At 37.1% G+C, this 27,074-nt stretch overlaps 7 protein-coding genes and 4 non-coding genes across 11 annotated transcripts; 5 read left to right on the forward strand and 6 right to left on the reverse strand.

Moving 5' to 3' along the window:
* The first annotated feature begins 1,429 nt into the window (after positions 1-1,429).
* Positions 1,430-2,768, forward strand: LOC123423437 (ATP synthase subunit a, chloroplastic). Its single transcript, XM_045107860.1, has one exon. The coding sequence runs from the start codon at positions 1,825-1,827 to the stop codon at positions 2,683-2,685; it is 861 nt and encodes a 286-aa protein (XP_044963795.1). The 5' UTR covers positions 1,430-1,824; the 3' UTR covers positions 2,686-2,768.
* Positions 2,769-5,326: 2,558 nt separating this feature from the next.
* On the forward strand, positions 5,327-7,050 carry LOC123423433 (ATP synthase subunit alpha, chloroplastic). The gene has a single exon (XM_045107857.1). It carries the CDS (start codon positions 5,430-5,432, stop codon positions 6,942-6,944), a length of 1,515 nt encoding a protein of 504 aa, XP_044963792.1. The 5' UTR covers positions 5,327-5,429; the 3' UTR covers positions 6,945-7,050.
* Positions 7,051-7,069: 19 nt separating this feature from the next.
* On the reverse strand, positions 7,070-7,141 carry TRNAR-UCU. Its single transcript has one exon. It is a non-coding gene; the product is annotated as a tRNA-Arg (tRNA).
* A 5-nt stretch (positions 7,142-7,146) lies between these two features.
* LOC123423432 (photosystem I P700 chlorophyll a apoprotein A2) lies at positions 7,147-10,292 on the reverse strand. Its single transcript, XM_045107856.1, has one exon. The coding sequence runs from the start codon at positions 10,194-10,196 to the stop codon at positions 7,992-7,994; it is 2,205 nt and encodes a 734-aa protein (XP_044963791.1). The 5' UTR covers positions 10,197-10,292; the 3' UTR covers positions 7,147-7,991.
* On the reverse strand, positions 10,222-12,671 carry LOC123423431 (photosystem I P700 chlorophyll a apoprotein A1). Its single transcript, XM_045107855.1, has one exon. The coding sequence runs from the start codon at positions 12,472-12,474 to the stop codon at positions 10,222-10,224; it is 2,253 nt and encodes a 750-aa protein (XP_044963790.1). The 5' UTR covers positions 12,475-12,671.
* Positions 12,672-12,775: 104 nt separating this feature from the next.
* LOC123423438 (photosystem I assembly protein Ycf3) lies at positions 12,776-22,458 on the reverse strand. The gene is made up of 3 exons (XM_045107861.1): positions 15,017-22,458; positions 14,030-14,257; positions 12,776-13,306 (listed from the first exon to the last, which is right to left on the reverse strand). The coding sequence occupies exons 1-3, from the start codon at positions 15,138-15,140 to the stop codon at positions 13,146-13,148; spliced, it is 513 nt and encodes a 170-aa protein (XP_044963796.1). The 5' UTR covers positions 15,141-22,458; the 3' UTR covers positions 12,776-13,145.
* TRNAS-GGA lies at positions 15,751-15,837 on the forward strand. Its single transcript has one exon. It is a non-coding gene; the product is annotated as a tRNA-Ser (tRNA).
* Positions 17,053-17,125, reverse strand: TRNAT-UGU. Its single transcript has one exon. It is a non-coding gene; the product is annotated as a tRNA-Thr (tRNA).
* On the forward strand, positions 18,722-18,794 carry TRNAF-GAA. The gene has a single exon. It is a non-coding gene; the product is annotated as a tRNA-Phe (tRNA).
* A 701-nt stretch (positions 22,459-23,159) lies between the features above and the next one.
* LOC123423434 (ATP synthase subunit beta, chloroplastic) lies at positions 23,160-25,129 on the reverse strand. The gene has a single exon (XM_045107858.1). It carries the CDS (start codon positions 24,746-24,748, stop codon positions 23,252-23,254), a length of 1,497 nt encoding a protein of 498 aa, XP_044963793.1. The 5' UTR covers positions 24,749-25,129; the 3' UTR covers positions 23,160-23,251.
* Positions 25,130-25,218: 89 nt separating this feature from the next.
* On the forward strand, positions 25,219-27,074 carry LOC123423435 (ribulose bisphosphate carboxylase large chain). Its single transcript, XM_045107859.1, has one exon. The coding sequence runs from the start codon at positions 25,531-25,533 to the stop codon at positions 26,968-26,970; it is 1,440 nt and encodes a 479-aa protein (XP_044963794.1). The 5' UTR covers positions 25,219-25,530; the 3' UTR covers positions 26,971-27,074.

Consider the following 27,074-nt stretch of genomic DNA (forward strand, 5'->3'; position numbering starts at 1 on the left):
GAGAATTGAGGATTGGAATGAGCGTATACCAAGAATTCTTGGGGTCCCTTGGGGATTCTTGATTGGAGCTGAGCTAACCATAGCCCAAAGTCGTATTTCTTTGGTTAATAAAATCCAAAAGGTTTATCGATCCCAAGGGGTACAGATCCATAATAGACATATAGAGATTATTATACGCCAAGTAACATCAAAAGTGCGGGTTTCCGAAGATGGAATGTCTAATGTTTTTTCGCCTGGGGAATTAATCGGACTATTGCGAGCGGAACGAGCAGGGCGAGCTTTGGATGAATCGATCTATTATCGGGCAATCTTATTGGGAATAACAAGGGCTTCCCTGAATACCCAAAGTTTCATATCTGAAGCAAGTTTTCAAGAAACTGCTCGAGTTTTAGCAAAAGCTGCCCTACGAGGTCGCATTGATTGGTTGAAAGGCTTGAAAGAAAACGTAGTTCTGGGGGGGATTATACCTGTTGGTACCGGATTCCAAAAATTTGTGCATCGTTCCCCACAAGACAAGAACCTTTATTTCGAAATAAAAAAAAAAAATCTATTCGCGTCGGAAATGAGAGATTTTTTGTTTCTCCATACAGAATTAGTTTCTTCAGATTCTGACGTAACAAACAATTTTTATGAGACATAAAAACCCCCATTTAACATTTAACCCTAAGGATACATAAAACATATTTTTTACTTTACTAGACTTTTGAACTTAGAACACTAACAGGTTAAATTTTAGATTTTTAAGATTTTTATTTTAATAAGTAAAACAAGTCAGTTAATTCATTAAATTAAGGTTTTGTTTATACCATGTATCAATGTATCAATGGCCAACTCTTAGTACAAGGTTCTCTCAGAACAATTATTATTTTATTTATTTCAAGCTATTTCGGATCTTTCTTAATCTTCAAAAAGAAATAAATTCCGTAATGGAATGTTAGGATGAAAAAAAAAGGAAGTGTGGAAAAAATGACAAGAAGATATTGGAACATTAATTTGAAAGAGATGATAGAAGCAGGAGTTCATTTTGGTCATGGTATTAAGAAATGGAATCCTAAAATGGCCCCTTACATTTCGGCAAAGCGTAAAGGTACTCATATTATAAATCTCGCTAGAACGGCCCGTTTTTTATCAGAAGCTTGTGATTTAGTTTTTGATGCAGCAAGTCAGGGAAAAAGTTTCTTAATTGTTGGTACCAAAAAAAGAGCAACAGATTTAGTAGCATCAGCTGCAATAAGGGCTCGTTGTCATTATGTTAATAAAAAGTGGTTCAGTGGTATGTTAACGAATTGGTCGATTACGAAAACTAGACTTTCTCAATTTAGAGACTTAAGAGCGGAAGAAAAAATGGGAAAATTCCACCATCTCCCAAAAAGAGATGTGGCAATCTTGAAGAGAAAATTATCTACCTTACAAAGGTATCTCGGCGGGATCAAATATATGACGAGATTGCCAGACATTGTGATCGTCCTTGATCAGCAAAAAGAGTATATAGCTCTTCGGGAATGTGCCATTTTGGGAATTCCTACTATTTCTTTAGTCGATACAAATTGTGACCCGGATCTCGCGAATATATCGATTCCAGCCAACGATGACACTATGACTTCAATTCGATTGATTCTTAACAAATTAGTATTTTCAATTTGTGAGGGCCGTTCTCTCTATATAAGAAATCGTTGATTAAGAATATATAGTGAATTCTTGGACAACTGCGTAGATTTATGGAATGACTTACTATATCTTTTTTTGCATAGAATTTGTTTTGCATAGAAAAAAGAAGGGGAATATTGATATATATTAGAGGGTATTGATATATATTATGATCTGATGTGCTTTCTTGGTATCCTAAATATCAAATTAATAGTTCAAGTTGCTGAGTTGAGAAAGAGATGGTTGAATCAAAAGAATTCCTTTTTTGAAGTTCAATTTTTATCAGAGGACAATATGAATATTATACCTTGTTCCATTAAAACACTCAAGGGGTTATACGATATATCGGGTGTAGAAGTAGGCCAACACTTCTATTGGCAAATAGGAGGTTTTCAAATTCATGCCCAGGTACTCATCACTTCTTGGGTCGTAATTACTATCTTGCTAGGTTCAGTTGTCATAGCTGTTCGGAATCCACAAACCATCCCGACCGACGGGCAGAATTTTTTTGAATATGTCCTTGAGTTTATTCGAGACTTGAGCAAAACTCAGATTGGAGAAGAATATGGTCCCTGGGTTCCCTTTATTGGAACTATGTTCCTTTTTATTTTTGTTTCAAATTGGTCGGGTGCTCTTTTACCTTGGAAAATTATAGAGTTACCCCATGGGGAATTAGCAGCGCCCACGAATGATATAAATACTACTGTTGCTTTAGCTTTACTCACGTCAGCGGCATATTTTTATGCTGGTCTTAGCAAAAAAGGATTGAGCTATTTCGAGAAATATATTAAACCAACCCCAATCCTTTTACCAATTAACATCCTAGAAGATTTCACAAAACCATTATCGCTTAGCTTTCGACTTTTCGGGAATATATTGGCGGATGAATTAGTCGTTGTTGTTCTTGTTTCTTTAGTCCCCTTAGTAATCCCTATACCGGTCATGTTTCTTGGATTATTTACAAGCGGTATTCAAGCTCTTATTTTTGCAACATTAGCCGCAGCCTATATAGGTGAATCCATGGAGGGTCATCATTGAATTGACTAGTTTTGGAATATAGTATTTTTTTTTTCAGCTTAGCTCAATTCATGCATGGTTCCAGATAATCTGCTTGGTTGCAATAGTTAGAAATGCGTATGAATATATAGCCTAGAGTTGTAGGAGAGAGAATAGAATAGACTATATTATGGAATTTTCAAAGTATATATGCATTAAGGAGGGTGGAGTCAGGCTAGATCTATACTATAATAAATATCCTTAATATCTATAAGTGGAGTCCTCTTTTATGCGGGTTTCCACTTTAAGCAATGATTTTAGAATCCGATTCAATAGAAAATGAGAAAATATGCAAACAAAATAGAAGAAACAAATGTATATAGGATATTGATATTATATTATATATTCCTAGGTTAGATTCATTATCTAATCCGATATATGGATATAGAATTCCCTTCTATGTAGTTCGGACAATTCACATTTCAATTTGATTTCAATTTGTACTTTTTAGTTACTTTACTTCTCCCCAATAGAGCTTAGAAGTAAGAATTTTTTGGTTGATTGTATCCTTAACCATTTCTTTTTTTTTGACACGAGGAACTACTCACCATGAATCCACTAATTGCTGCTGCTTCTGTTATTGCTGCTGGATTGGCCGTAGGGCTTGCTTCTATTGGACCTGGAGTTGGTCAAGGTACTGCTGCAGGACAAGCTGTAGAAGGTATTGCGAGACAGCCAGAAGCAGAAGGTAAAATACGAGGTACTTTATTGCTTAGTCTAGCTTTTATGGAAGCTTTAACAATTTATGGACTAGTTGTGGCACTAGCGCTTTTATTTGCGAACCCTTTTGTTTAATCCTAAAAAAAAAAGTTCTTTCGATTTCGATTAGATACTTTTTTCTTTTTTTAGTAAATTGGTATTTGCTTCCGCAATTCCAATTATATCAATACTTTATTTAATTTACTCCTATTTATTACTCCTGGAATTATCTATTTATCGGGACAGATAATACCGCATTCTAGGAAGGGCTGAGTTGAGTATGATTAATTTAGAAGATATGCTCGCCTTCTTATTTCCCGTCCTTAGTTTAGGAAAGTGGAAAGTTTTTTCCTTTTATTTTAGGAATTTTGGGAACGGAACATTTCAACAAAGGAAGCCTTTCACCGGTCAAACAAGACCTAAGACTTAATCTAAAAGAAATTACTAGATTGAATCTATTTGCATTAAAAAAACCGATCAAAAAAGGGCGAGCGAAGTAAGTGATCGAAAAACTTTGTTCTTTGTTCGTCCTATCTATAAGAGGAGAGCATATGAAAAATGTAACCCATTCTTTCGTTTTTTTAGCTCACTGGCCATCCGCTGGCAGTTTCGGGCTTAATACCGATATTTTAGCAACAAATCTAATAAATCTAACTGTAGTGGTTGGTGTTTTGATTTTTTTTGGAAAGGGAGTGTGTGCGAGTTGTCTATTTCAAGAATAGATTGGATCTATCCGGCTGCACTTTAGAATATTTTTTAGTATTTTTCGGATAAATAAGAAAAGGGTGCACGATCTCGACGAATTACTTCTGAATAAATTCAGAAATCATATGGAAGAACCATAGCATTTCGCGACTCATTGGTAAATCAATTTTGATTCTCTATAAACCAAGAATGTGAGACCATTAACACGGTTAAAGCTAAACTGCTTGAAGTCCAGGCAAAAAGAGGTACTCTTTCTACAACTATATTAGTATTAGTACCGAATTTAAACGGGAAATAGCTAATGTAAAATTTATCTGATATAGAACACTCATATCGATAAAATGGTTTGAACTATTTACTAGAAAAAAAAAGAAGGGGCACCCTGCCCTTTTTTAACCAATGCCGAATCGACGACCTATGTATAAAAAAGAGAAATTTTTTGGATTTGAAGAAAAAAAAAAAAGAATTCTATTAATTTTCATTTTCCATTTATTTAGTTAGTTTTTCTTAATGAAATTGAAATTATTAACTAAAGGGCAAATATAAATAAAGAAACAACTTTGCTGACCATGATATATTTTTATCTAGGCGGAAGAGTCCTCTTAATATTTATCTAGTCTTATATAGGTTTCGGTATATTGAAATATAAACATAAAAAATAAGATAGAGGATAGGCTCATTACTTATACTTAAAAAAAGATATGGAAATTGCTATAGCAAAAAAAGAAAAAAAGGAGCGTGAGAGCCAAATGAATCGAAAGATTCATGTTTGGTTCGGGAAGAGATCATAAAAGTTGTAAACTTACAAAATAATCTACTTTCATTAAAAGATTTATTAGATAATCGAAAACAGAGGATCTTGAGTACTATTCGAAATTCAGAAGAATTGCGTAGAGGGACCATTGAGCAACTCGAAAAAGCTCGGATTCGATTACAGAAAGTCGAACTAGAAGCGGATGAGTATCGAATGAATGGATACTCTGAGATAGAACGAGAAAAAGCAAATTTGATTAATGCTACTTCTATTAGTTTGGAACAATTAGAAAAGTCTAAAAACGAAACCCTTTATTTTGAAAAACAAAGGGCAATGAATCAGGTCCGACAGCGGGTTTTCCAACAGGCCGTACAAGGAGCTCTAGGAACTCTGAATAGTTGTTTGAATACCGAGTTACATTTCCGTACGATTCGTGCTAATATTGGCATTCTCGGGTCCCTGGAATGGAAGAGATAATTAAATTAATTAGGCCTTGAACTTCTACTTTCGTTTAGAATTTAGGCATTATTTTTCCCCTTGCTTTCGAAAAAAGAGTCAAGAAACACTAATGGCAACCCTTCGAGTCGACGAAATTCATAAAATTCTCCGCGAACGTATTGAACAATATAATAGGAAAGTAGGGATTGAGAATATAGGTCGCGTAGTTCAAGTGGGGGATGGGATTGCTCGTATTATAGGTCTTGGTGAAATAATGTCGGGTGAATTAGTCCAATTTGCAGAAGGTACTAGGGGTATTGCTCTGAATTTGGAATCCAAAAATGTTGGGATTGTATTAATGGGCGATGGGTTGATGATACAAGAGGGCAGTTTTGTAAAAGCAACAGGAAGAATTGCTCAGATACCCGTGAGTGAGGCTTACTTGGGTCGTGTTGTAAATGCTCTGGCTAAACCTATTGATGGGAAAGGCGAAATTATAGCTTCCGAATCTCGCTTAATTGAATCTCCTGCTCCAAGTATAATTTCCAGGCGTTCCGTATACGAACCTCTTCAAACAGGGCTTATTGCTATCGATTCGATGATTCCTATAGGGCGCGGTCAGCGAGAGTTAATTATTGGGGACAGACAGACTGGCAAAACAGCAGTAGCTACAGATACAATTCTCAATCAAAAAGGGCAAGGTGTAATATGTGTTTATGTAGCTATCGGTCAAAGAGCATCCTCCGTAGCTCAAGTAGTAACTACTTTCCATGAGGAGGGGGCCATGGAATACACTATTGTAGTAGCTGAAATGGCGGATTCACCTGCTACATTACAATACCTCGCTCCTTATACGGGAGCAGCCCTGGCTGAGTATTTTATGTACCGCGAACGGCATACTTTAATAATTTATGATGATCTCTCCAAACAGGCACAAGCTTATCGCCAAATGTCCCTTCTATTAAGAAGACCTCCCGGCCGTGAGGCTTATCCAGGGGATGTTTTTTATTTGCATTCACGCCTTTTAGAAAGAGCCGCTAAATTAAATTCTCTTTTAGGCGAAGGAAGTATGACCGCTTTACCAATAGTTGAGACTCAATCTGGAGACGTTTCCGCCTATATTCCTACTAATGTAATCTCCATTACAGATGGACAAATATTCTTATCGGCGGATCTATTCAATGCCGGAATTCGACCCGCTATTAATGTGGGTATTTCTGTTTCCAGAGTAGGATCCGCGGCTCAAATTAAAGCCATGAAACAAGTAGCTGGCAAATCAAAATTGGAACTAGCTCAATTCGCAGAGTTACAAGCCTTTGCACAATTCGCCTCTGCTCTCGATAAAACAAGTCAGAATCAATTGGCAAGGGGTCGACGATTAAGGGAATTGCTTAAACAATCCCAGGCAAATCCTCTCCCAGTGGAAGAGCAGATAGCTACTATTTATACCGGAACAAGAGGATATCTTGATTCGTTAGAAATCGAACAGGTAAATAAATTTCTGGATGAGTTACGTAAACACCTAAAAGATACTAAACCTCAATTCCAAGAAATTATATCTTCTAGCAAGACATTCACCGAGCAAGCGGAAATCCTTTTGAAGGAAGCTATTCAGGAACAGCTGGAACGGTTTTCCCTTCAGTAACAAATAAATTTGGCATATCTACTCTTGTTATTTTGCATGTCTACTCTTGTTATTTGAATCATGCAAAAAAGTTTTCTTTGTTTTTAGTTTAGTATAGTTATTTAAAGAATAGATAGAAATAAGATTGCGTCCAATAGGATTTGAACCTATACCAAAGGTTTAGAAGACCTCTGTCCTATCCATTAGACAATGGACGCTTTTCTTTCGTATTTTATTCTTTCTTTTATTCTTTCTTTTATTTGTTGTCTTCTTCCGAGAAAAAACTGTTAGACCAAAACTCTTTTAGGAAATCAAAAAATCCAGATACAAATGGATGATGTATATATCATGCATATATCATTAAAGAAGGAGTATGGGGCCGGTAGTGGGAATCGAACCCGCAACCCCAAGGTTATGAGACTTATGAGCTACCAAACTGCTCTATACTCTTAAACTAAAGAGGGGTAACTAGTGGATAAAAGAGGGTTCGATACGTCCCTCTACCATATCTATACAAATAGAATAGTCCATTTATACAGAATGGTAAAGAGGGCTCCTCTATGATTATCAATTCCAGAAATCCATACAAATACGAAAGGGTATTTTATCCTTACCAACTGGATCTTGTTGCACCCGGTAATAAACATTCATAAACCATTTCTCGAAGTACGTGTCCGGATAGCCCAAAATGTCGATAGTTAGCTCTAGGTCTTCCGGTCAAAAAACAACGTCGATGAAGGCGTGTAGGTGCACTATTACGCGGTAGGGATTGCAATTTTTCTCGCATTTTCGTTTTTTCACTCAAACTCAAGGGAGAAACTTTGCTTCTTATCTTTTTTTTTAAAGATTGACGAATCAAATGATATTTCTGTTCTAATTTCTGCCGCTTCTTCTCCCTCTGAATCAAACTCTTTTTTGCCATAATGTGCCGTTGCTATTATTATCAAGTATACGGTTCTAATCCTAGATGGAAAAATAAATAGAAAAAGAAATTTAAGAAGGCGGATCCTCCCTCTCTATCAAGAGTAATGAACTAGGTGCTGATACAGTACAAAAAAACAAACTAAATTAACCAAACTTGCCTGATGTTGAGGCAATCAAGAAAGCTGCATAAGTGAATATATAACCCACGGAAAAGTGAGCTAATCCAACCAATCTTGCTTGCACAATGGAAAGAGCCACAGGCTTATCTCTCCAGCGAATTAAATTAGCTAAAGGTGTGCGTTCATGAGCCCATGCTAAAGTCTCAATTAATTCCTGCCAATACCCCCGCCAAGAAATTAAGAACATAAATCCAGTAGCCCAAACAAGATGTCCAAATAAGAACATCCAAGCCCATACCGATAAACTATTCATCCCAAAAGGATTATATCCATTGATAAGTTGTGAAGAGTTTAACCATAGGTAATCTCTTAACCATCCCATCAAATAAGTGGAGGATTCATTAAATTGTGAAACGTTGCCCTGCCATAATGTGATATGTTTCCAATGCCAATAAAAAGTAACCCACCCAATGGTATTTAACATCCAGAAAACTGCCAAATAAAATGCGTCCCAAGCAGAAATATCACAAGTACCGCCGCGCCCTGGGCCGTCACAAGGAAAACTATACCCAAAATCCTTTTTATCCGGCATTAATTTGGAACCGCGTGCGTCTAAAGCGCCCTTTACTAAAATCAATGTAGTTGTATGCAAACCTAGAGCAATAGCATGATGAACCAAGAAATCCCCAGGTCCTATTGTTAAGAAAAGCGAATTACTATTCTCATTAACAGCATTCAACCATCCGGGCAACCATAGGCTTCGACCCGCATTGAAAGCGGGGCCATTCGTTGAAGATAAGAGTATATCGAACCCATATGTCGTCTTGCCATGAGCAGATTGTATCCATTGGGCAAATATAGGTTCGATCAAGATTTGCTTTTCTGGAGTACCAAAAGCAAGCATGACGTCGTTATGAACATAAAGGCCCAAGGTATGGAATCCTAGAAAGAGGCTAGCCCAACTTAAATGAGATATGATAGCTTCTTTATGGTCTAACATTCTTGCCAATACATTATCCTCATTCTGTTCCGGATTGTAATCCCTAATGAAAAAAATAGCTCCATGAGCAAAAGCCCCTGTCATGATGAACCCCGCAATATATTGGTGATGAGTATATAAAGCAGCTTGAGTAGTAAAGTCTTGTGCTATGAATGCATAAGGAGGTAAAGAGTACATATGTTGAGCTACTAAGGAAGTAATAACCCCTAAAGAAGCTAGAGCAAGACCTAACTGAAAATGAATCGAATTGTTGATTGTGTCATAAAGGCCCTTATGCCCACGCCCTAATCGACCCCCCGGAGGAGTATGCGCTTCTAAAAGATCTTTAATACTGTGCCCAATTCCGAAGTTAGTTCGATACATGTGACCGGCAATGAGAAAAATAAATGCAATAGCTAAATGATGGTGAGCCATATCAGTCAGCCACAAACTTTGTGTTTGTGGATGGAATCCCCCAAGAAGAGTTAGAATGGCAGTTCCCGCTCCTTGAGCGGTACCAAATAAATGATTACTCGAATCAGGGTTTTGGGCATAAAGATTCCACTGACCCGTCAAAAGGGGTCCCAACCCCTGGGGATAGGGTAATACATCTAAGAAATTATTCCATCGAACGTACTCCCCCCTGGATGCGGGAATAGCAACATGAACTAAATGTCCTGTCCAAGCCAAAGAACTTACCCCGAAAAGTCCTGACAAATGATGATTGAGACGAGATTCCGCGTTTTTGAACCACGAAAGGCTTGGTTTCCATTTGGGTTGTAGATGTAACCAACTCGCTATTAAGGACAGCGTAGAAAGAAATAATAGAAAAAGAGCTCCAGTATAAAGATCTTCATTGGTGCGTAATCCTATTGTATACCACCACTGATAAACCCCAGAATAAGCAATATTCACTGGACCAGCAGCACCTCCTCGAGTAAAGGCTTCCACAGCGGGTTGACCAAAATGAGGATCCCAAATCGCATGAGCAATAGGTCTTACGTGTAAAGGATCCTGTATCCATGATTCAAAATTTCCTTGCCAAGCTACATGAAACAGATTTCCGGACGTCCATAGAAAGATTATTGCTAATTGCCCAAAGTGAGAAGCAAAAATGTTCTGATAAAGACGTTCTTCAGTAATATCATCATGACTTTCGAAATCATGTGCGGTAGCAATACCAAACCAAATACGACGAGTAGTGGGGTCCTGAGCTAAGCCTTGGCTAAACCTGGGAAATCTTAATTCCATAATGCCTTTCAAATCCTCCTAGCCACTATCCTACTGCAATAATTCTCGCTAAGAAGAATGCCCATGTCGTGGCAATTCCACCCAGAAGGTAATGGGTTACTCCTACAGCACGTCCTTGTATAATGCTCAAGGCTCTAGGCTGAGTAGCAGGAGCAACTTTTAATTTGTTATGAGCCCAAACGATAGATTCAATGAGTTCTTGCCAATAACCACGGCCGCTGAATAAAAACATTAAACTGAAGGCCCAGACAAAATGAGCACCTAAGAAAAAAAGACCATATGCAGATAATGAAGAACCATAAGACTGAATGACTTGCGATGCCTGTGCCCACAAGAAATCTCGAAGCCACCCATTAATCGTAATGGAACTCTGTGCAAAGTTTCCCCCTGTAATATGAGTTACCACCCCTTGATCACTTATGGTACCCCAAACATCCGACTGCATTTTCCAACTGAAATGGAAAATGACTACCGAAATTGCATTGTACATCCAGAATAAACCTAAGAAAACATGATCCCAAGCAGATACTTGACATGTTCCCCCTCGGCCAGGCCCATCGCAAGGAAAGCGAAAACCTAGATTTGCTTTATCGGGTATCAAACGGGAACTCCGAGCAAATAAAACACCTTTCAAAAGTATTAATACAGTCACATGTATGGTAAATGCATGAATGTGATGGACTAAAAAATCTGCGGTTCCTAATGGAATCGGTAACAAAGCCACTTTGCCACCTACTGCTACTAACTCGCCGCCTCCCCACGTTAAGCTAGTACTTGTTGTTGCACCAGGAGCTGTTACGCCAGGCGCAGTAGCATGGATATTTTGTACCCATTGAGCAAAGATAGGTTGTAATTGTATGGCGGTATCCGAAAACATATCTTGTGGACGGCCTAAAGCACTCATGGTATCATTATGAATGTACAAGCCAAAACTGTGAAAACCTAGAAATATACATACCCAGTTAAGGTGGGATATGATTGCATCGCGGTGTCTAAGGACGCGATCTAATAGATCGTTGTATCGAGTAGTTGGATCATAGTCTCTTACCATAAAAATTGCTGCATGTGCAGCAGCACCGACTATTAGAAATCCGCCAATCCACATGTGGTGTGTGAACAAGGAAAGTTGTGTACCATAGTCAGTAGCTAGGTATGGATAGGGAGGCATAGAATACATATGATGAGCTACAACAATGGTTGTAGAGCCTAGCATAGCTAGGTTAAGAGATAATTGAGCATGCCATGACGTTGTTAAGATTTCATAAAGACCCTTATGGCCTTGTCCTGTAAATGGGCCCTTGTGAGCCTCCAAAATATCTTTAAGTCCATGGCCAATACCCCAGTTGGTCCTATACATATGACCTGCGATTAGGAAAAGAATAGCAATAGCTAAATGATGGTGTGCAATATCGGTCAGCCAGAGACCACCGGTTACTGGATCTAGTCCTCCACGAAAAGTCAGAAATTCTGCGTATTTGGACCAATTTAAAGTGAAAAAAGGGGTTGCTCCTTCGGCAAAACTAGGATAAAGTTGAGCCAAAAGGTCCCGATTCAAGATAAATTCATGAGGAAGTGGTATCTCTTTAGGATCCACCCCAGCGTCAAGAAATTGGTTAATTGGTAAAGATACATGAATTTGGTGTCCCGCCCAAGAAAGAGACCCAAGTCCTAATAATCCCGCTAAGTGGTGATTCAACATGGATTCTACATCTTGGAACCAGGCCAATTTGGGAGCGGCTTTGTGATAATGGAACCAACCAGCAAAAAGCATTAACGCTGCAAAAACCAATGCACCAATTGCAGTACAATAGAGTTGTAATTCACTAGTTATTCCAGATGCTCGCCAAAGCTGAAAAAAACCAGAGGTTATTTGGATTCCTCGGAAACCCCCACCTACATCACCATTCAATATTTCTTGCCCTACTATAGGCCAAACTACCTGAGCACTGGGTCCAATGTGAGTAGGATCACTTAGCCATGCTTCATAATTGGAAAAACGGGCACCATGAAAGTACATGCCACTCAACCAAAGAAAGATAATGGAAAGTTGCCCGAAATGAGCACTAAAAACTTTTCTAGAAATCTCCTCCAAATCACCAGTATGACTATCGAAATCGTGAGCATCAGCATGTAGGTTCCAGATCCAAGTGGTAGTATCAGGGCCCTTAGCTAGTGTTCTTGAGAAATGGCCGGGTCTCGCCCATTCCTCAAAAGATGTTTTTACAGGATCCCTATCCACAACAATTTTTACTTCTGGTTCCGGCGAACGAATAATCATTAACTCCTCCTCTTTCCGGACAAGACATACAAAGAGACCCGCCAACTGTCTTTTTTTTTAGTGAATCTTTGAAAGATAGATTTTGAAAGATAGATTTTGAAAGATAGATATTGTGATTAGTTCTTTTCTTTACTATACTACCACCCTTCTTTTTTTTTAGTTATTCACTGGAGCAATTATATATTAAAGTCAATCCGAGGCAAGTGTTCGGATCTATTATGACATAAAGGTTAGGTGCCTAACGGACATTGTTTATCTTGAAAAAACAAATATTTCTCGGCGTAAGAAAAAATCTTTTTTATTTTAAATTTAAGAAACTAGTGTATTTTTTTTTAGGGCATAAGCTCCTATCTATATCTACTTTCCTTGAGCATAATATAGGGTTTTTTATTTTTTATTTGATTCTAAATTCCAAGATAACTCATTAGAATTATTAATAAGATGGTTCTAATATATTAGCAATATTTAGATTGGCCCCCTTTTTTTTATTCACTTTATTACTTCTATTCTAGACCCTATCCCTATGGTTTATTCTTATGAAATATCTTATAAAATAGAAGGTATAAGAAATGGATATAATGAAATTCTTGATTCGATCTTACGACCTAATTTATTTGATTAATGGATCAACAACCAAACCATCCATTTTAGGAAAAAAAAGGAGCATGGTCTTATTCAAATTCAAAGCGCTTCGTAATCTTCAACCAGTTTTGTGCTTCAATATAATTTCCCGGAGTAAGCGCTATAGCTTGTTTCCAATATTCAGCAGCTTGATCAAACCAAGCTTCCGCAATTTCCGAATCACCCTCTAGAATGGCCTGTTCTCCTCGGTCGGAATAGGCAGTTCCTTCCCTTAGAACCGTACTTGAGAGTTTCCTACCTCATACGGCTCAGAAATTGCTATCTTAATTTCCCCTATCTTAACTGAATTCGATTTATCAAAAATCGATCCAATTTGTTCTTGTGTTAAGCAGAAGAAATTAATTACCTAAGTTTCAAACCCTAATTTTTCTCAATAATTAGTTTGATCTTTTTTCCCACCTTCAGAAGAATGAAGCATAGATAGATATAGAGCCTTCGTTCAAATTTTCTGAAAGGTAACTATCCCGGTTTCATATATGAAATCTCTATAGAATCCTTGAAAAAGACTTTTTTCCATAAGAAAGAAAAAAGAACTTACTATCTTTGGGATCTGATACTACACCGCTGCTTAATCCCTTAGTGGATCGGCTCTATTACATAAGCGGATTCCTAAATTTTGCCCCATATCATGGGATAAGTAAGCAGTTTTTTTTAGTTGTATCGACCCAGTCGCTCACTAATTGATCTTTACGGTGCTTTCTCTATCAATTTGAGAAACTTTATCCATAGAGTAGTAGTATAGGCCATACTTTCTTCGTTTTTTGATTCTCGTGAAGTGTCCTTCCTTCCTACAGCTGATAGGGAAAAATCGTTGTTTTTACGATCCCTATGTAGAAAGCCCTTTTTTCCAGTATTTACTAGAAAATTTGATCCTCTCTTTTTTTGTCTTTCTATAGTGGAGATAGTCGCACGTAATGACAGATCACGGCCATATTATTAAAAGCTTGCGGTAAGAAGGGGTTTCGTTCTAGTGCCCGGAAATAATATTCCAAAGCCTTTGTATGCTCTCCATTGCTTGTGTGTATAAGGCCTATGTTATAGAGTATATAACTTCGATCATAGGGATCGATTTCTAGTCGCGTAGCTTCATAATAATTTTGCAAAGCTTCCGCATAATTTCCTTCGGATTGAGCCAACATCCGTTACGGTCGTTCATTCTATTCAAAAAATCTCCGTTCCAAAACCGTACATGAGGTTTTCATCTCATACGGCTCCTCCCTTCTGTACATAATAGTACTAAGCGAAATAATCTTAATCTATAGAATCAAAATAGAATTAGTCCCGTCTCATTATGAACCGAAAGGGGCTGGTATTTTTCCAAGAAATCTCTAGCCAACCTTCCCACAAGAGGTTTTTCTTAACACCAATGAATTCTATTAATGCTAGAGGAAAACGATAGCTCCAATAATTTCTTTGTTCTCAACGCCTCCTATTTAGAGGAATTAGCTACTTCAACGATCTTTGATGGTTATAGGGGTATCCAAAGTACAAACCTGATGGTTGTTTGTTATCCCAACCATTCTTCCCAGCCCTGATACCGATCAGGAAAGGGGTAATTTCTACCAAAGTTTTTCTCTTGTTGATTCCTATTTCTAGGTGTAGTGCTTTTCTCCCCTATGCTGCCTACGGATACTAATAGAGTGGCCTGTAATCCATACCATACCATATCCTGTAGGTGTAACCTTTCGCTCAATACTCAAATCTACAATTGAAGTATCTGAAGCCGCATCAATCGAGGATACACGACGGAAGGAATTGTTAGTTCGCCTCACCTTCCCGAAGCGTGGGTTTGCTTGCTTTACAAATTTGGTTCTCTCTATGCCAACCCCTTTTCTTTTTCCTAAGACTGAGGTATAGGTAGGTCTAAAAAAAAGCAAAAAAAAAAAGAGTCAAATCGCACCATCTCTATAATAAGTAAATGCCTTTTTTTCTCCTGAGGTTGTCGGAATTATTCGCAATAAAATATTGGCTATAATTGAGAAGGTCTTATCAATGAAATTTCCATTTACACGGGATCTAGGCATAATTCCCAAGCCATTCTATATAGAATTGTTTTCATTCCTTCACAAAATAACATAAAAACAAACACATTCGATTCTTATAATTATAAATAGATTGATCCATATGCTCTAAATCCATATGTTTTAAATGGATAAGAGAGATATGGATTTTCCGCTCAGCTCAAATTGTATCCTTTTCCTTCTGCTTGGACACGAAGAGATATGCAATATTTGACTAAGACTGGATTTCATTCCACTTTCCTATTTCTGAACAACAACTTATGTCATCAACTATTTCGTGTTTTCAAAGTTATTAATTGTCTCATACTCTATTTTTGATTTCAATGGTGTAGCGTATCTTATGCAAACGGAATTCTAAGGTTTCTTTATTTTATTATGCAATAAGAAGAATTCTTGCATTCTCTTTTTCTTTAGTTGCGGGAAAACCTAAATTAAAACTTTTATTTTATAGCGAGCGCAATTTCTAGTAAAAAATCCTGTATCCTTCCACCTAGATCAAAAGGAATTTTTCCAATAGAACTAGGGAACCCCCGAGCGGTTGCGGTTGTACCTGTACTGCAGGAATAAGAAAACTCGCTATTCACTCAGTTTATTTTCCATAATAAGTTATGTAGGAAAGATGGCCGAGCGGTTCAAGGCGTAGCATTGGAACTGCTATGTAGACTTTTGTTTACCGAGGGTTCGAATCCCTCTCTTTCCGTTTTTCTTAATTCATCAACGTTAAGGATCACAATGTATCAAATCAAATAGCAATTTATTCCAGTAATAATATCTTATATTATCTTATTTTTATTTAATAGAAATTAAAAATTCTCTATAGCAAATTACTGTGGTATGTAAACATAGAGGAAAAAAGCAAAAAGGATCCTAATCCTAGGGTTAATCAATTTTAGCTAGTTGATGGGAAAATACGAATTAATGGTAATGGTCTTAGGGCTATTTAGTTCGGGGAAAGGGGAAGGGGAAGAAAATTCTATGAACCTTTCCTTTTTTCATTAAGTTCAAGTCTGACGAGAGTAATATTCTACAACTAACAACTCATTTATTTTGAGACCGACCCACTTCCTATCTAGGATTTTATTTACTAGTCCTTTATATTCCAATGTGTCAATCGTCAAATGGCTTGGCAATTTCCCCGGGTCCGATGAAGCAATATAATTTTGAACCAGACCTTTTGATCTTTGGTTATCTTTCGTAGTAATAATATCTCGGGGTTTGCAACGAAAACTTGGTATATTGACTATACGGCCATTAACTAAAATATGTCTATGGTTGACTAATTGGCGGGCCCCAGGAATGGTTGAAGCCATACCCAATCGAAAAAGGATATTATCCAAACGCATTTCAAGTAATTGTAGTAAAACCTGGCCTGTTGACCTTTTTGCTTTTCCAGCGATATGTACATATCTAAGTAATTGTCGTTCTGTCAGACCATAATGAAAACGCAATTTCTGTTTTTCTTGAAGACGAATACGATATTGCTCCTTTTTCCCAGAATTGAATTTTTTTTTAAGATTACTTCCGGATTTAGGTGTTTTTCTAGTGAGTCCTGGTAAAGCTCCCAAACGGCGTATTTTTTTTAAACGAGGTCCTCGATAACGGGACATGAAGACTCCTTTTTTTTATTGAAATTTCATTTTACACAATTAATTTCATTGTATTTACATTACAGAATACATCGAAATTAAAACTGAATTAAACTACAGGATAAACAGAGTAAAATCAACTAAAGTACCACAAAAAATGGAATTTCATCAAAATCTGTATTTTTTGTATTTTTTGTATATATATTATTTATTTTATTGTTTTGTATCTAGCAAAATAGTAAGGTAAAAAACATAAAAGATCCTGGATTCTCCATTTAATTCGGAAAAAAAGAGATTCTTGTTCGTAGAACATCGATAGAGAAAAAAAAAGCCGACTATCGGATTTGAACCGATGACCCTCGCATTACAAATGCGATGCTCTAACCTCTGAGCTAAGTGGGCTTACATAACGGAAATAGTGTAACAAATAGAAATAGGTATAGTATAGGAAATCCGTAAAATCTCAGATATTAGTTATTACTCTTAGCTATTAACTAGTTCTAAATTTGAAGTTCTACTTATAAAAAAATACTAAATAAAAAAATACTAAAACTTCTTAAAGATAAAGTTAGCTTGATATGCTTAACTATAGGATATTTAAAAAGAAAATTATAGACTTTATGGGTATTTTCATTCGATCATTATAGACTTTATTATTTGTTAATAATTTGAGGATTAATATTTCACTAAGGGGAACATAAAGTCAGAGTAAATAAAATTGATAATTCTGATTAGAAAAAAAGAATAAATATCCAGCGTTATAGTATAATTTCGAATACTATAAAAAAGTAAGACGGGAGGTGGGGGAGATAAAAAGTTTTGGATATATTGATTCGGATTGAATTGCAAATACATCAAGGATAGAATCAATGTAATTCAGAATTGCAATAAGCAAGCGGGGTCTCTCAAATAGAGTCGAACTGAACTGCTAGACTACGTTGAGTGATGAACTCAATGATTCAAAAAAAAAACTAAGAGATGGATGAAATTACACAAGGAATCCTGGTCTCAAAGAAGAGGGAAGTGGGGATATGGCGAAATCGGTAGACGCTACGGACTTGATTGTATTGAGCCTTGGTATGGAAACCTGCTAAGTGGTAACTTCCAAATTCAGAGAAACCCTGGAATTAAAAAAGGGCAATCCTGAGCCAAATCCGTGTTTTGAGAAGGGATTCTCGAACTAGAATACAAAGGAAAAGGATAGGTGCAGAGACTCAATGGAAGCTGTTCTAACGAATCGAGTTAATTACGTTGTGTTGTTAGTGGAATTCCTTCTAATTCTAAATTAGAGAAAGAGGGGTTTTATACTTTATACATTTAATAAACACGTATAGATACTGACATAGCAAACGATTAATCACAGAACTCATATTATAATATAGGTTCTTTATCTTTTTTAAAATTTCAAAATAAAATTCGAAATGATTATGAAATAAAAAACTCATATCATAATTTTATTTTGAATTATTGTGAATCCACTCCATTCGAATATTGAATAATCAAATTCTTCAATTCAAATTCAAAGTTTTGAGAACTTTTAAAAAGAAAGTGGATTAATCGGACGAGGACAAAGAGAGAGTCCCATTCTACATGTCAATACTGACAACAATGAAATTTCTAGTAAAAGGAAAATCCGTCGACTTTTTAAGTTGTGAGGGTTCAAGTCCCTCTATCCCCAAATCCTCTTTTTTTTTCTTTTTATCAATGGGTTTAAGATTCATTAGCTTTCTCATTCTACTCTTTCACAAAGGAAAGGAATGCGAAGAGAACTCAATGGATCTTATCCTATTCATTGAATAGATTTCTTTTTTATTAGAGTATCGGCAAGAAATCTTGGTTATTCACTCTATTTTTAAGTATTATTTAAGTAAACCATGCACAATGCATAGGGCTACCCCCCCCCTTTCAAATTTTGAATTTGAAATACTTTAATTGATTTTTTAGTCCTTTTAATTGACATAGATACAAATACTCTACTAGGATGATGCACAAGAAAAGGTCAGGATAGCTCAGTTGGTAGAGCAGAGGACTGAAAATCCTCGTGTCACCAGTTCAAATCTGGTTCCTGGCAGAGAAAAAAAAAGATCCACCGAATAGGTATTGATCCAAATACCTCGAGATGGATTGTGATACATATTTATTAATAATATATAATATAGATAGAGTATGATTTATTCATCTAAGTGGATAAATCTATAATATAAATATAGAGGCACTTCTTTTTAGAGAAGTTTTAAAATATACCCTTTCTTTATGATAAGGAAGGGGGTGAGATTAGGTTCCCCTTTATTTTTTTGCGTTTCTTTATTTTGTATTCCACTATTCCGACGAATATTTTTTTAGTCTTGCTTATCTTTATCTTATCTTATTTTCCTAGTTGTGCTAAGTCATGTGCGCGATACAAAGTTCCTGGTAGAGAACTTCTTTGAGTCATCCTATTTTTCTGTTCATATGAAGGAAATTAATATGTGATTTTCAAAATAGGGGAATCCAAATGAAACCCTTTTTTGGCTCAGTCTATCTGGAATGCTTTTGTATAATAGGAATTAATTATAAATAGGTATTCCGTTTCATCTAGGAAAAGAACCTAAAAATATTCCTTGACTTGAATAAAATCTGGAGTTGTGTTGTATAAGTGAGCACGAATTTCTTATCATTCAATGAGCATCTTGTATTTCATAAAAATTGGGGGTTATATAGTCCTTACGTAAGGGCCAGCCTATCCAACTTTCAGGCATTAGGATACGTTTAAGGCGCGGATGATTATCATAAGAGATTCCCACCATATCATAAGATTCGCGTTCTTGAAAATCGGCACTTCTCCAAATCCAGAAGACAGACGGAATTCTAGGATTATCCTTTTGGGCAAAGACTTTTATGCAGACTTCTTCTGGATTATCTATACCGTATTGTATTCTTGTAAGATGATACACGCTAGCTAAAGATCCACCGGGTGCTACATCATAAGCACATTGGGAGCGTAAATAATTATAACCATATACATATAAAATGACAGCAATGGAATCCCAATCCCCTGCTTTTATTTGTAAAGTCTCTATTCCTCGGTGATCAAAGCCCAAAGATCTATGAACCACCTCATGTTTGACTAGCCAATTAGATAACCAACCCTGCTGCATTGTCTTCATCTCTCCCTCTTTGTATAAATATTTCCCATTTCGGATGCAAGTTTGAAAGATTGCTCTGCTTTTTCTTTTTCTACACAAAAGAGCCCCCCCCTCCTAATTCACTAATTTGTAGGAAGGTACTGGACTTTTGGATTTTAAAAAAGTTTCAGAAGATATATCTAATGTCGATGGTGATTGATAGAGCAATTCTTGCTCATAAGTTCCTGTATGAGTACTGCGCCTAACATAAAGCTTGTGACTGGTAGTAAAACATCTTTTTTTATTTTGAGATAGAGTTCGATCCTCAACTATTTCTCGCGATATCTTCTTACGAAGTTTTGTTAGGGCATCTATAACTGCCTCCGGTTTAGGAGGGCAGCCCGGCAAGTAGACATCCACAGGAATTAACTTATCAACTCCCCGAACAGTACTATAGGAATCCGTACTGAACATTCCCCCTGTAATAGTACAGGCTCCCATAGCAATGACGTATTTTGGTTCAGGCATTTGCTCGTATAATCTCACTAAAGACGGAGCCATTTTCATTGTTACCGTACCGGCTGTTAAAATTAGGTCTGCTTGCCTAGGACTTGATCTTGGTACCAATCCATAACGATCAAAATCGAATCGTGAACCTATTAATGAAGCAAATTCAATGAAACAACAACTGGTACCGTATAGAAGGGGCCATAAACTGGAGAGTCTTGACCAATTCGAAAGATCATTTAGTGTAGTTGAAATAACAGAATTGGAACTTGTTTGGTCAAGTAAGGGAAACTCAATCAAATTCATAACTGTCTCAATAGAATCTTTTCCTTCTTTTTTTTTGTCTAAATATTCAGTTAAGACCATTCCAAGGCTCCTTTTCGCCATGCATAAACTAAACCGACAACTAAGATAAGCACGAAAATCAAAGCTTCGATAAAAACGGATACACCCAATACGTCGAAACTCATTGCCCAAGGGTATAGAAAGACGGTTTCCACATCAAAAACAACAAAAACGAGCGCAAACATATAATAGCGTATTCGGAATTGTACCCAAGCCCCTCCCATGGGTTCTATACCCGATTCATAACTAGAAAGCTTCTCTGGTCCTTCACTAACCGGGGCTAAAAGCCCTGAAATCGAAAATGCCAAAATAGGAATAAGGCTTGCTATTATTAGAAATGTCCAAAAAATATCATATTCGTGAAGCAGAAACATAATGTACTCCCATTAATGTGGAATAGGCGGAACTTAAATTAGTCAATTCAATTCAGCATTGTCAATTTATCCAGAACTTCTCTCTTTTCCTCGGTGAAACAAGAATCTTTTTTGTTCAAACAAAAGCGCTTAGTTTAGCCTTTGTTTCCTCTGTGCTGCATCTTCTTTAAAGATTCATCCAATGGAATCCCAACTCCCTTTCTTTTGGATTTCCATTCTATTTAGATATGGTGTATGTAGATCTAATTCTTATAAAGAAAACTTTATCGTTTCACTTTGTCTCGCTTTCTCTAGAATCTCTATAAAAAAAGAATAGCTCTATCCTTTATTTACTATTTAATAATAATAAGAGACTATTAAATAAAAATGAGAATACTACTAATTAGAATAATTAGAACCTAATTAAGATAGTAGGACTAATCTATGCAGTATAATGAGAAGTAATACTATAAAAATAAAAATAAAGAACTCTATTTCAGAACTATGAGACAGAATATTCTGTTTTCTTATTTACTCTTTACTTTATTTTTTCTATTTTTCGTTTTTCTTTTCCTGTCTGTATGATTTTGATTTTCGATGAATGAGCCTTTGGTAATGCTTTTATCTCTATTCTATGTCGCAGGCGCCTATCCAGTCTATAAACAAATACTAATGCGAAAATGAAAACTATACTAAACTAAAGAAAACATAGGATAGAGATCCTAAAATAGAAAAAAGGGCATATTAGGGCTATACGGATTCGAACCGTAGACCTTCTCGGTAAAACAGATCAAACGGATTATTATCGAAATGATTTGAACTGTTTCAAAGACCCAACATGCATTTTTTTGCATTGGGCTCTTTCATAAACTGATTTAAAGATCAGTTAGTCCACCATAGTTTTTCTTTACGGAAAGATAATGAGATGGCTCCCTGTGCTCTGATTGATTTTTTGTATTATGATCTATCTAGGAGCAATACCAAAGTGTTTCAAAGGAGGATTACCTTGACTTAGGTCTGCCTCTGGTCTAAATTAAATCAACCTAAGTGAAATGGAGTCTCTATCGTTCCACTGCAAGAGTTAACTATGAGACTTCATACACCTTAAAGTTCATAGAACGAAAAGAAGTTTTTTGGAGGCCCTTATCCTCATTACGCCTAGCATTTAGTGGGCTGGATATTTACCTTATCAACTAGCAAATCCATAAGGGTTCTATTTGATTAGGCACCTGAATTGGCACCTGAATCGGACTGAACCGACTGTTTGTCAGGCTACTGTTCTCCTATTCTCTCGAATCTATGAAGTAAGACATTGATTTTGCAATAAGATCGATTATGTTCATTGCATAATAAGCTCCTTTGAAAAGCATTGGCGCACGTGTAAACGAGTTGCTCTACCGAACTGAGCTATAGCCCTTATCAGAGATATCTTAACATATAGAGAATTTCTTGTCAAGATGAATATTTTCTAATGCCAGAGGATATCCCTTTGATCTGTATCTGTTTAGTATTTAGTTTAGTATTTAGTATATAACAGACCAATAACAGAGCGGTATTGCTTAGAAAAGGGATTCAATATATAATCGATCGAAGTAATGGGTCTTCCTTTGTGGTGATAAATTGCCTACTTAACTCAGTGGTTAGAGTATTGCTTTCATACGGCGGGAGTCATTGGTTCAAATCCAATAGTAGGTAAGTAGGTAGAAAAATTACTAGATAGCATTGGACTTACTTCGCTTCGCTATCTAATAACTTTTTCTACCCCTCTTCCCTTTTTCTTTGTATCAACTATAAACCACTGGATTGTCTTCAATTGGATGGGGGAATCCAATTGACAGCCTCGATTCGTATCCTAGCTCGTCTGAGAGCGAGCTTCGCTTCAACCAAATCTTTCGTACCCTCAGCTTTACTCAAGTTAGCTTCGGCTATTTCAAGTGCCTTTTGAGCTTCTTCCGGATCAATATCACTACCCAGTTCCGCATCATTTCCTAAAATGATGATCTCATTATTAACTATTCTCGCAAAACCGCTCCACAGAACCGCCGTTAACCATTGGTCGTTGAGGAGGCGTATTCTCAAAGGACCCATATCTACTGCTGTGTTAATAGGGGCGTGGTTTGGTAATACGCCAATTTGGCCACTATTCGTGGATAAAATGATTTCTTTCACTTCACAATCCCAAATAATTCGCTTAGGAGTCAGTACATAAAGATTTAATTTCATTTCTGCGATTTGTTCTCCTCTTCTAAGGTTATAGCTTTCGTGCTAGCTTCATCGATGTTACCCACCAAATAAAAAGCCTGTTCAGGTAGGCCGTCTAATTCTCCGGAAAGGATTAGTTGAAATCCCCTAATAGTTTCCGCAAGAGCAACATACTTTCCTGGAGAACCAGTAAAAACTTCTGCCACAAAGAACGGTTGTGATAAGAAACGCTCAATTTTTCTTGCTCTTGCTACAGTTAAACGATCCTCTTCCGATAATTCATCCAAGCCAAGAATTGCGATAATGTCCTGAAGTTCTTTGTAACGTTGTAAAGTTTCCTTAACTCTTTGCGCAGTTTCATAATGTTCGTTGCCAACGATCCGAGGCTGTAACATAGTTGATGTTGAATCTAAAGGATCTACTGCTGGATAAATACCCTTGGAAGCTAATCCTCTGGAAAGTACGGTAGTAGCATCCAAATGTGCAAATGTTGTGGCAGGGGCAGGGTCGGTCAAATCGTCCGCAGGTACATAAACTGCTTGAATCGAAGTTATAGATCCCTTTTTAGTAGAAGCAATTCTTTCTTGCAAAGAACCCATTTCTGTACTAAGAGTAGGTTGATAACCCACTGCGGAGGGCATTCTCCCTAATAAAGCGGATACCTCTGATCCTGCTTGAACAAAACGAAAGATATTATCGATAAATAAAAGCACGTCTTGCTTATTAACATCTCGGAAATATTCTGCCATAGTTAGGGCAGTTAAACCAACTCTCATACGAGCTCCCGGTGGTTCATTCATTTGGCCATAGACTAGAGCTACCTTTGATTCTTCAATATTTTTTTCATTAATTACTCCGGATTCCTTCATTTCCATATAAAGATCATTTCCTTCACGAGTCCGTTCCCCTACTCCACCGAATACGGATACGCCCCCATGAGCTTTAGCAATGTTATTGATTAATTCCATGATCAGTACTGTTTTACCTACTCCAGCCCCCCCAAATAGTCCTATTTTTCCTCCACGTCGATAAGGAGCTAAAAGATCGACGACCTTAATACCTGTTTCAAAGATGGATAATTTCGTATCTAACTCGATAAAGGCAGGCGCAGATCTATGAATAGGGAACGTTGCACTACTATCTACAGGACCCAAATTGTCAACAGGCTCCCCAAGAACGTTGAAAATTCGTCCGAGAGTAGCTCCACCGACCGGAACACTGAGAGGAGCTCCCGTGTCAATCACTTCCATTCCTCTCATCAACCCGTCCGTAGCACTCATAGCTACAGCTCTAACTCGATTATTTCCTAATAATTGTTGTACCTCACAAGTCACATTAATTTGCTTATCGGCAGTGTCTCTACTCTGGACTACTAAAGCGTTATAAATATAAGGTAACTTGCCCGGGGGAAAAGTGACATCCAGCACGGGTCCAATAATTTGATCGATACGACCTGTACTTTTTTCTTCACTTGTGGAAACCCCGGGACGAGAAGTAGTAGGATTGGTTCTCATAATTATCACATAATTAAAAAAAAGGAATTTGTCGAAATTTTTCTTTTTTTATTGTTGAATAATGCCAAATCAAATCAAAAAAAATCCAAAAGTAAAAAGGAAATGAATTAGTTAATTCAATAAGAGAGAAAAGGGGACCAGGACTTGATTTCGTTGCCCAAGCGAATCCCATTCAATCGTTTACTCATGGAATGAGTCCGTTGGAAAGTTCAATCAATCTTTTTTTCATATACATTTTGCCTTTTGTGGAGGATCTGTGCCTACTCTACTTTCCTATCTAGGACTTCGATATACAAAATATATACTACTGTGAAGCATAGATTGCTGTCAACAAAGAATTTTATTAGTATTTAGTTAGGTATTTGCATTCCAAATAAGAAAAGAGACCTATTAAGAACTTGTAAAATAAGGATTAGGGATTAATTTGGGTTGCGCTATACCTATCAAAGAGTATACAATAATGATGGATTTGGTAAATCAAATCCATGGTTTAATAACGAACCGTGTTAACTTACCATAACAACAACTCAATTCCTATCGAATTCCTATAGTGGAATTCCTATAGGATAGAACATACACAGGGTGTACGCATTATATATGAATGAAACATATTCATTAACCTAAGCATGCCCTCAATTTTCTTTAATGAGTTGATATTATATTAATTGAATATCCTTTTTGTTTTACGAGATTTTTGCTAAAGTTTCATTTACGCCTAATTAACATCGAGTAGACCCTGTTATTGTGAGAATTCTTAATTCAAGAGTTGTAGGGAGGGACTTATGTCACCACAAACAGAAACTAAAGCAGGTGTTGGATTTCAAGCTGGTGTTAAAGATTATAAATTGACTTACTACACCCCAGAGTATGAAACTAAGGATACTGATATCTTGGCAGCATTCCGAGTAAGTCCTCAGCCTGGGGTTCCGCCCGAAGAAGCAGGGGCTGCAGTAGCTGCCGAATCTTCTACTGGTACATGGACAACTGTTTGGACTGATGGACTTACCAGTCTTGATCGTTACAAAGGACGATGCTATCACATCGAGCCTGTTGCTGGGGAAGACAGCCAATGGATCTGTTATGTAGCTTATCCATTAGACCTATTTGAGGAGGGTTCCGTTACTAACATGTTTACTTCCATTGTGGGTAACGTATTTGGGTTCAAAGCCCTACGTGCTCTACGTTTGGAGGATCTACGAATTCCCCCTACTTATTCAAAAACTTTCCAAGGCCCGCCTCATGGTATCCAAGTTGAAAGAGATAAGTTGAACAAGTATGGCCGTCCTTTATTGGGATGTACTATTAAACCAAAATTGGGATTATCCGCAAAAAATTATGGTAGAGCGTGTTATGAGTGTCTACGTGGTGGACTTGATTTTACCAAAGATGATGAAAACGTAAACTCACAACCATTTATGCGCTGGAGAGACCGTTTTGTCTTTTGTGCCGAAGCTATTTATAAATCACAGGCCGAAACCGGTGAAATCAAGGGGCATTACTTGAATGCGACTGCGGGTACATGTGAAGAAATGATTAAGAGAGCTGTATTTGCGAGAGAATTAGGGGTTCCTATTGTAATGCATGACTACTTAACCGGGGGATTCACCGCAAATACTACTTTGGCTCACTATTGCCGCGACAATGGCTTACTTCTTCACATTCACCGTGCAATGCATGCAGTTATTGATAGACAGAAAAATCATGGTATGCATTTCCGTGTATTAGCTAAAGCATTGCGTATGTCTGGGGGAGATCATATCCACTCCGGTACAGTAGTAGGTAAGTTAGAAGGGGAACGCGAAATGACTTTAGGTTTTGTTGATTTATTGCGCGATGATTTTATTGAAAAAGATCGTGCTCGCGGTATCTTTTTCACTCAGGACTGGGTATCCATGCCAGGTGTTATACCGGTAGCTTCAGGTGGTATTCATGTTTGGCATATGCCAGCTCTGACCGAAATCTTTGGGGACGATTCTGTATTACAATTTGGTGGAGGAACTTTAGGACATCCTTGGGGGAATGCACCTGGTGCAGCAGCTAATCGAGTGGCTTTAGAAGCTTGTGTACAAGCTCGTAACGAAGGGCGTGATCTTGCTCGCGAAGGTAATGAAATTATCCGAGCAGCTTGCAAATGGAGTCCTGAACTAGCCGCAGCTTGTGAAGTATGGAAGGCGATCAAATTCGAGTTCGAGCCGGTAGATACTATCGATAAGAAGGTCTAAAAAAAAATAAACGAAATAAAAAGAGAAAAAAATAAGTTATGAAATGCAGTAATTCTTCTTTATTCTTCTAATTGATTGCAATTAAACTCGGCTCAATCTTTTTT

Source organism: Hordeum vulgare, unplaced genomic scaffold, assembly GCF_904849725.1.
Source record: "Hordeum vulgare subsp. vulgare unplaced genomic scaffold, MorexV3_pseudomolecules_assembly, whole genome shotgun sequence".
NCBI lineage: Eukaryota > Viridiplantae > Streptophyta > Magnoliopsida > Poales > Poaceae > Hordeum > Hordeum vulgare.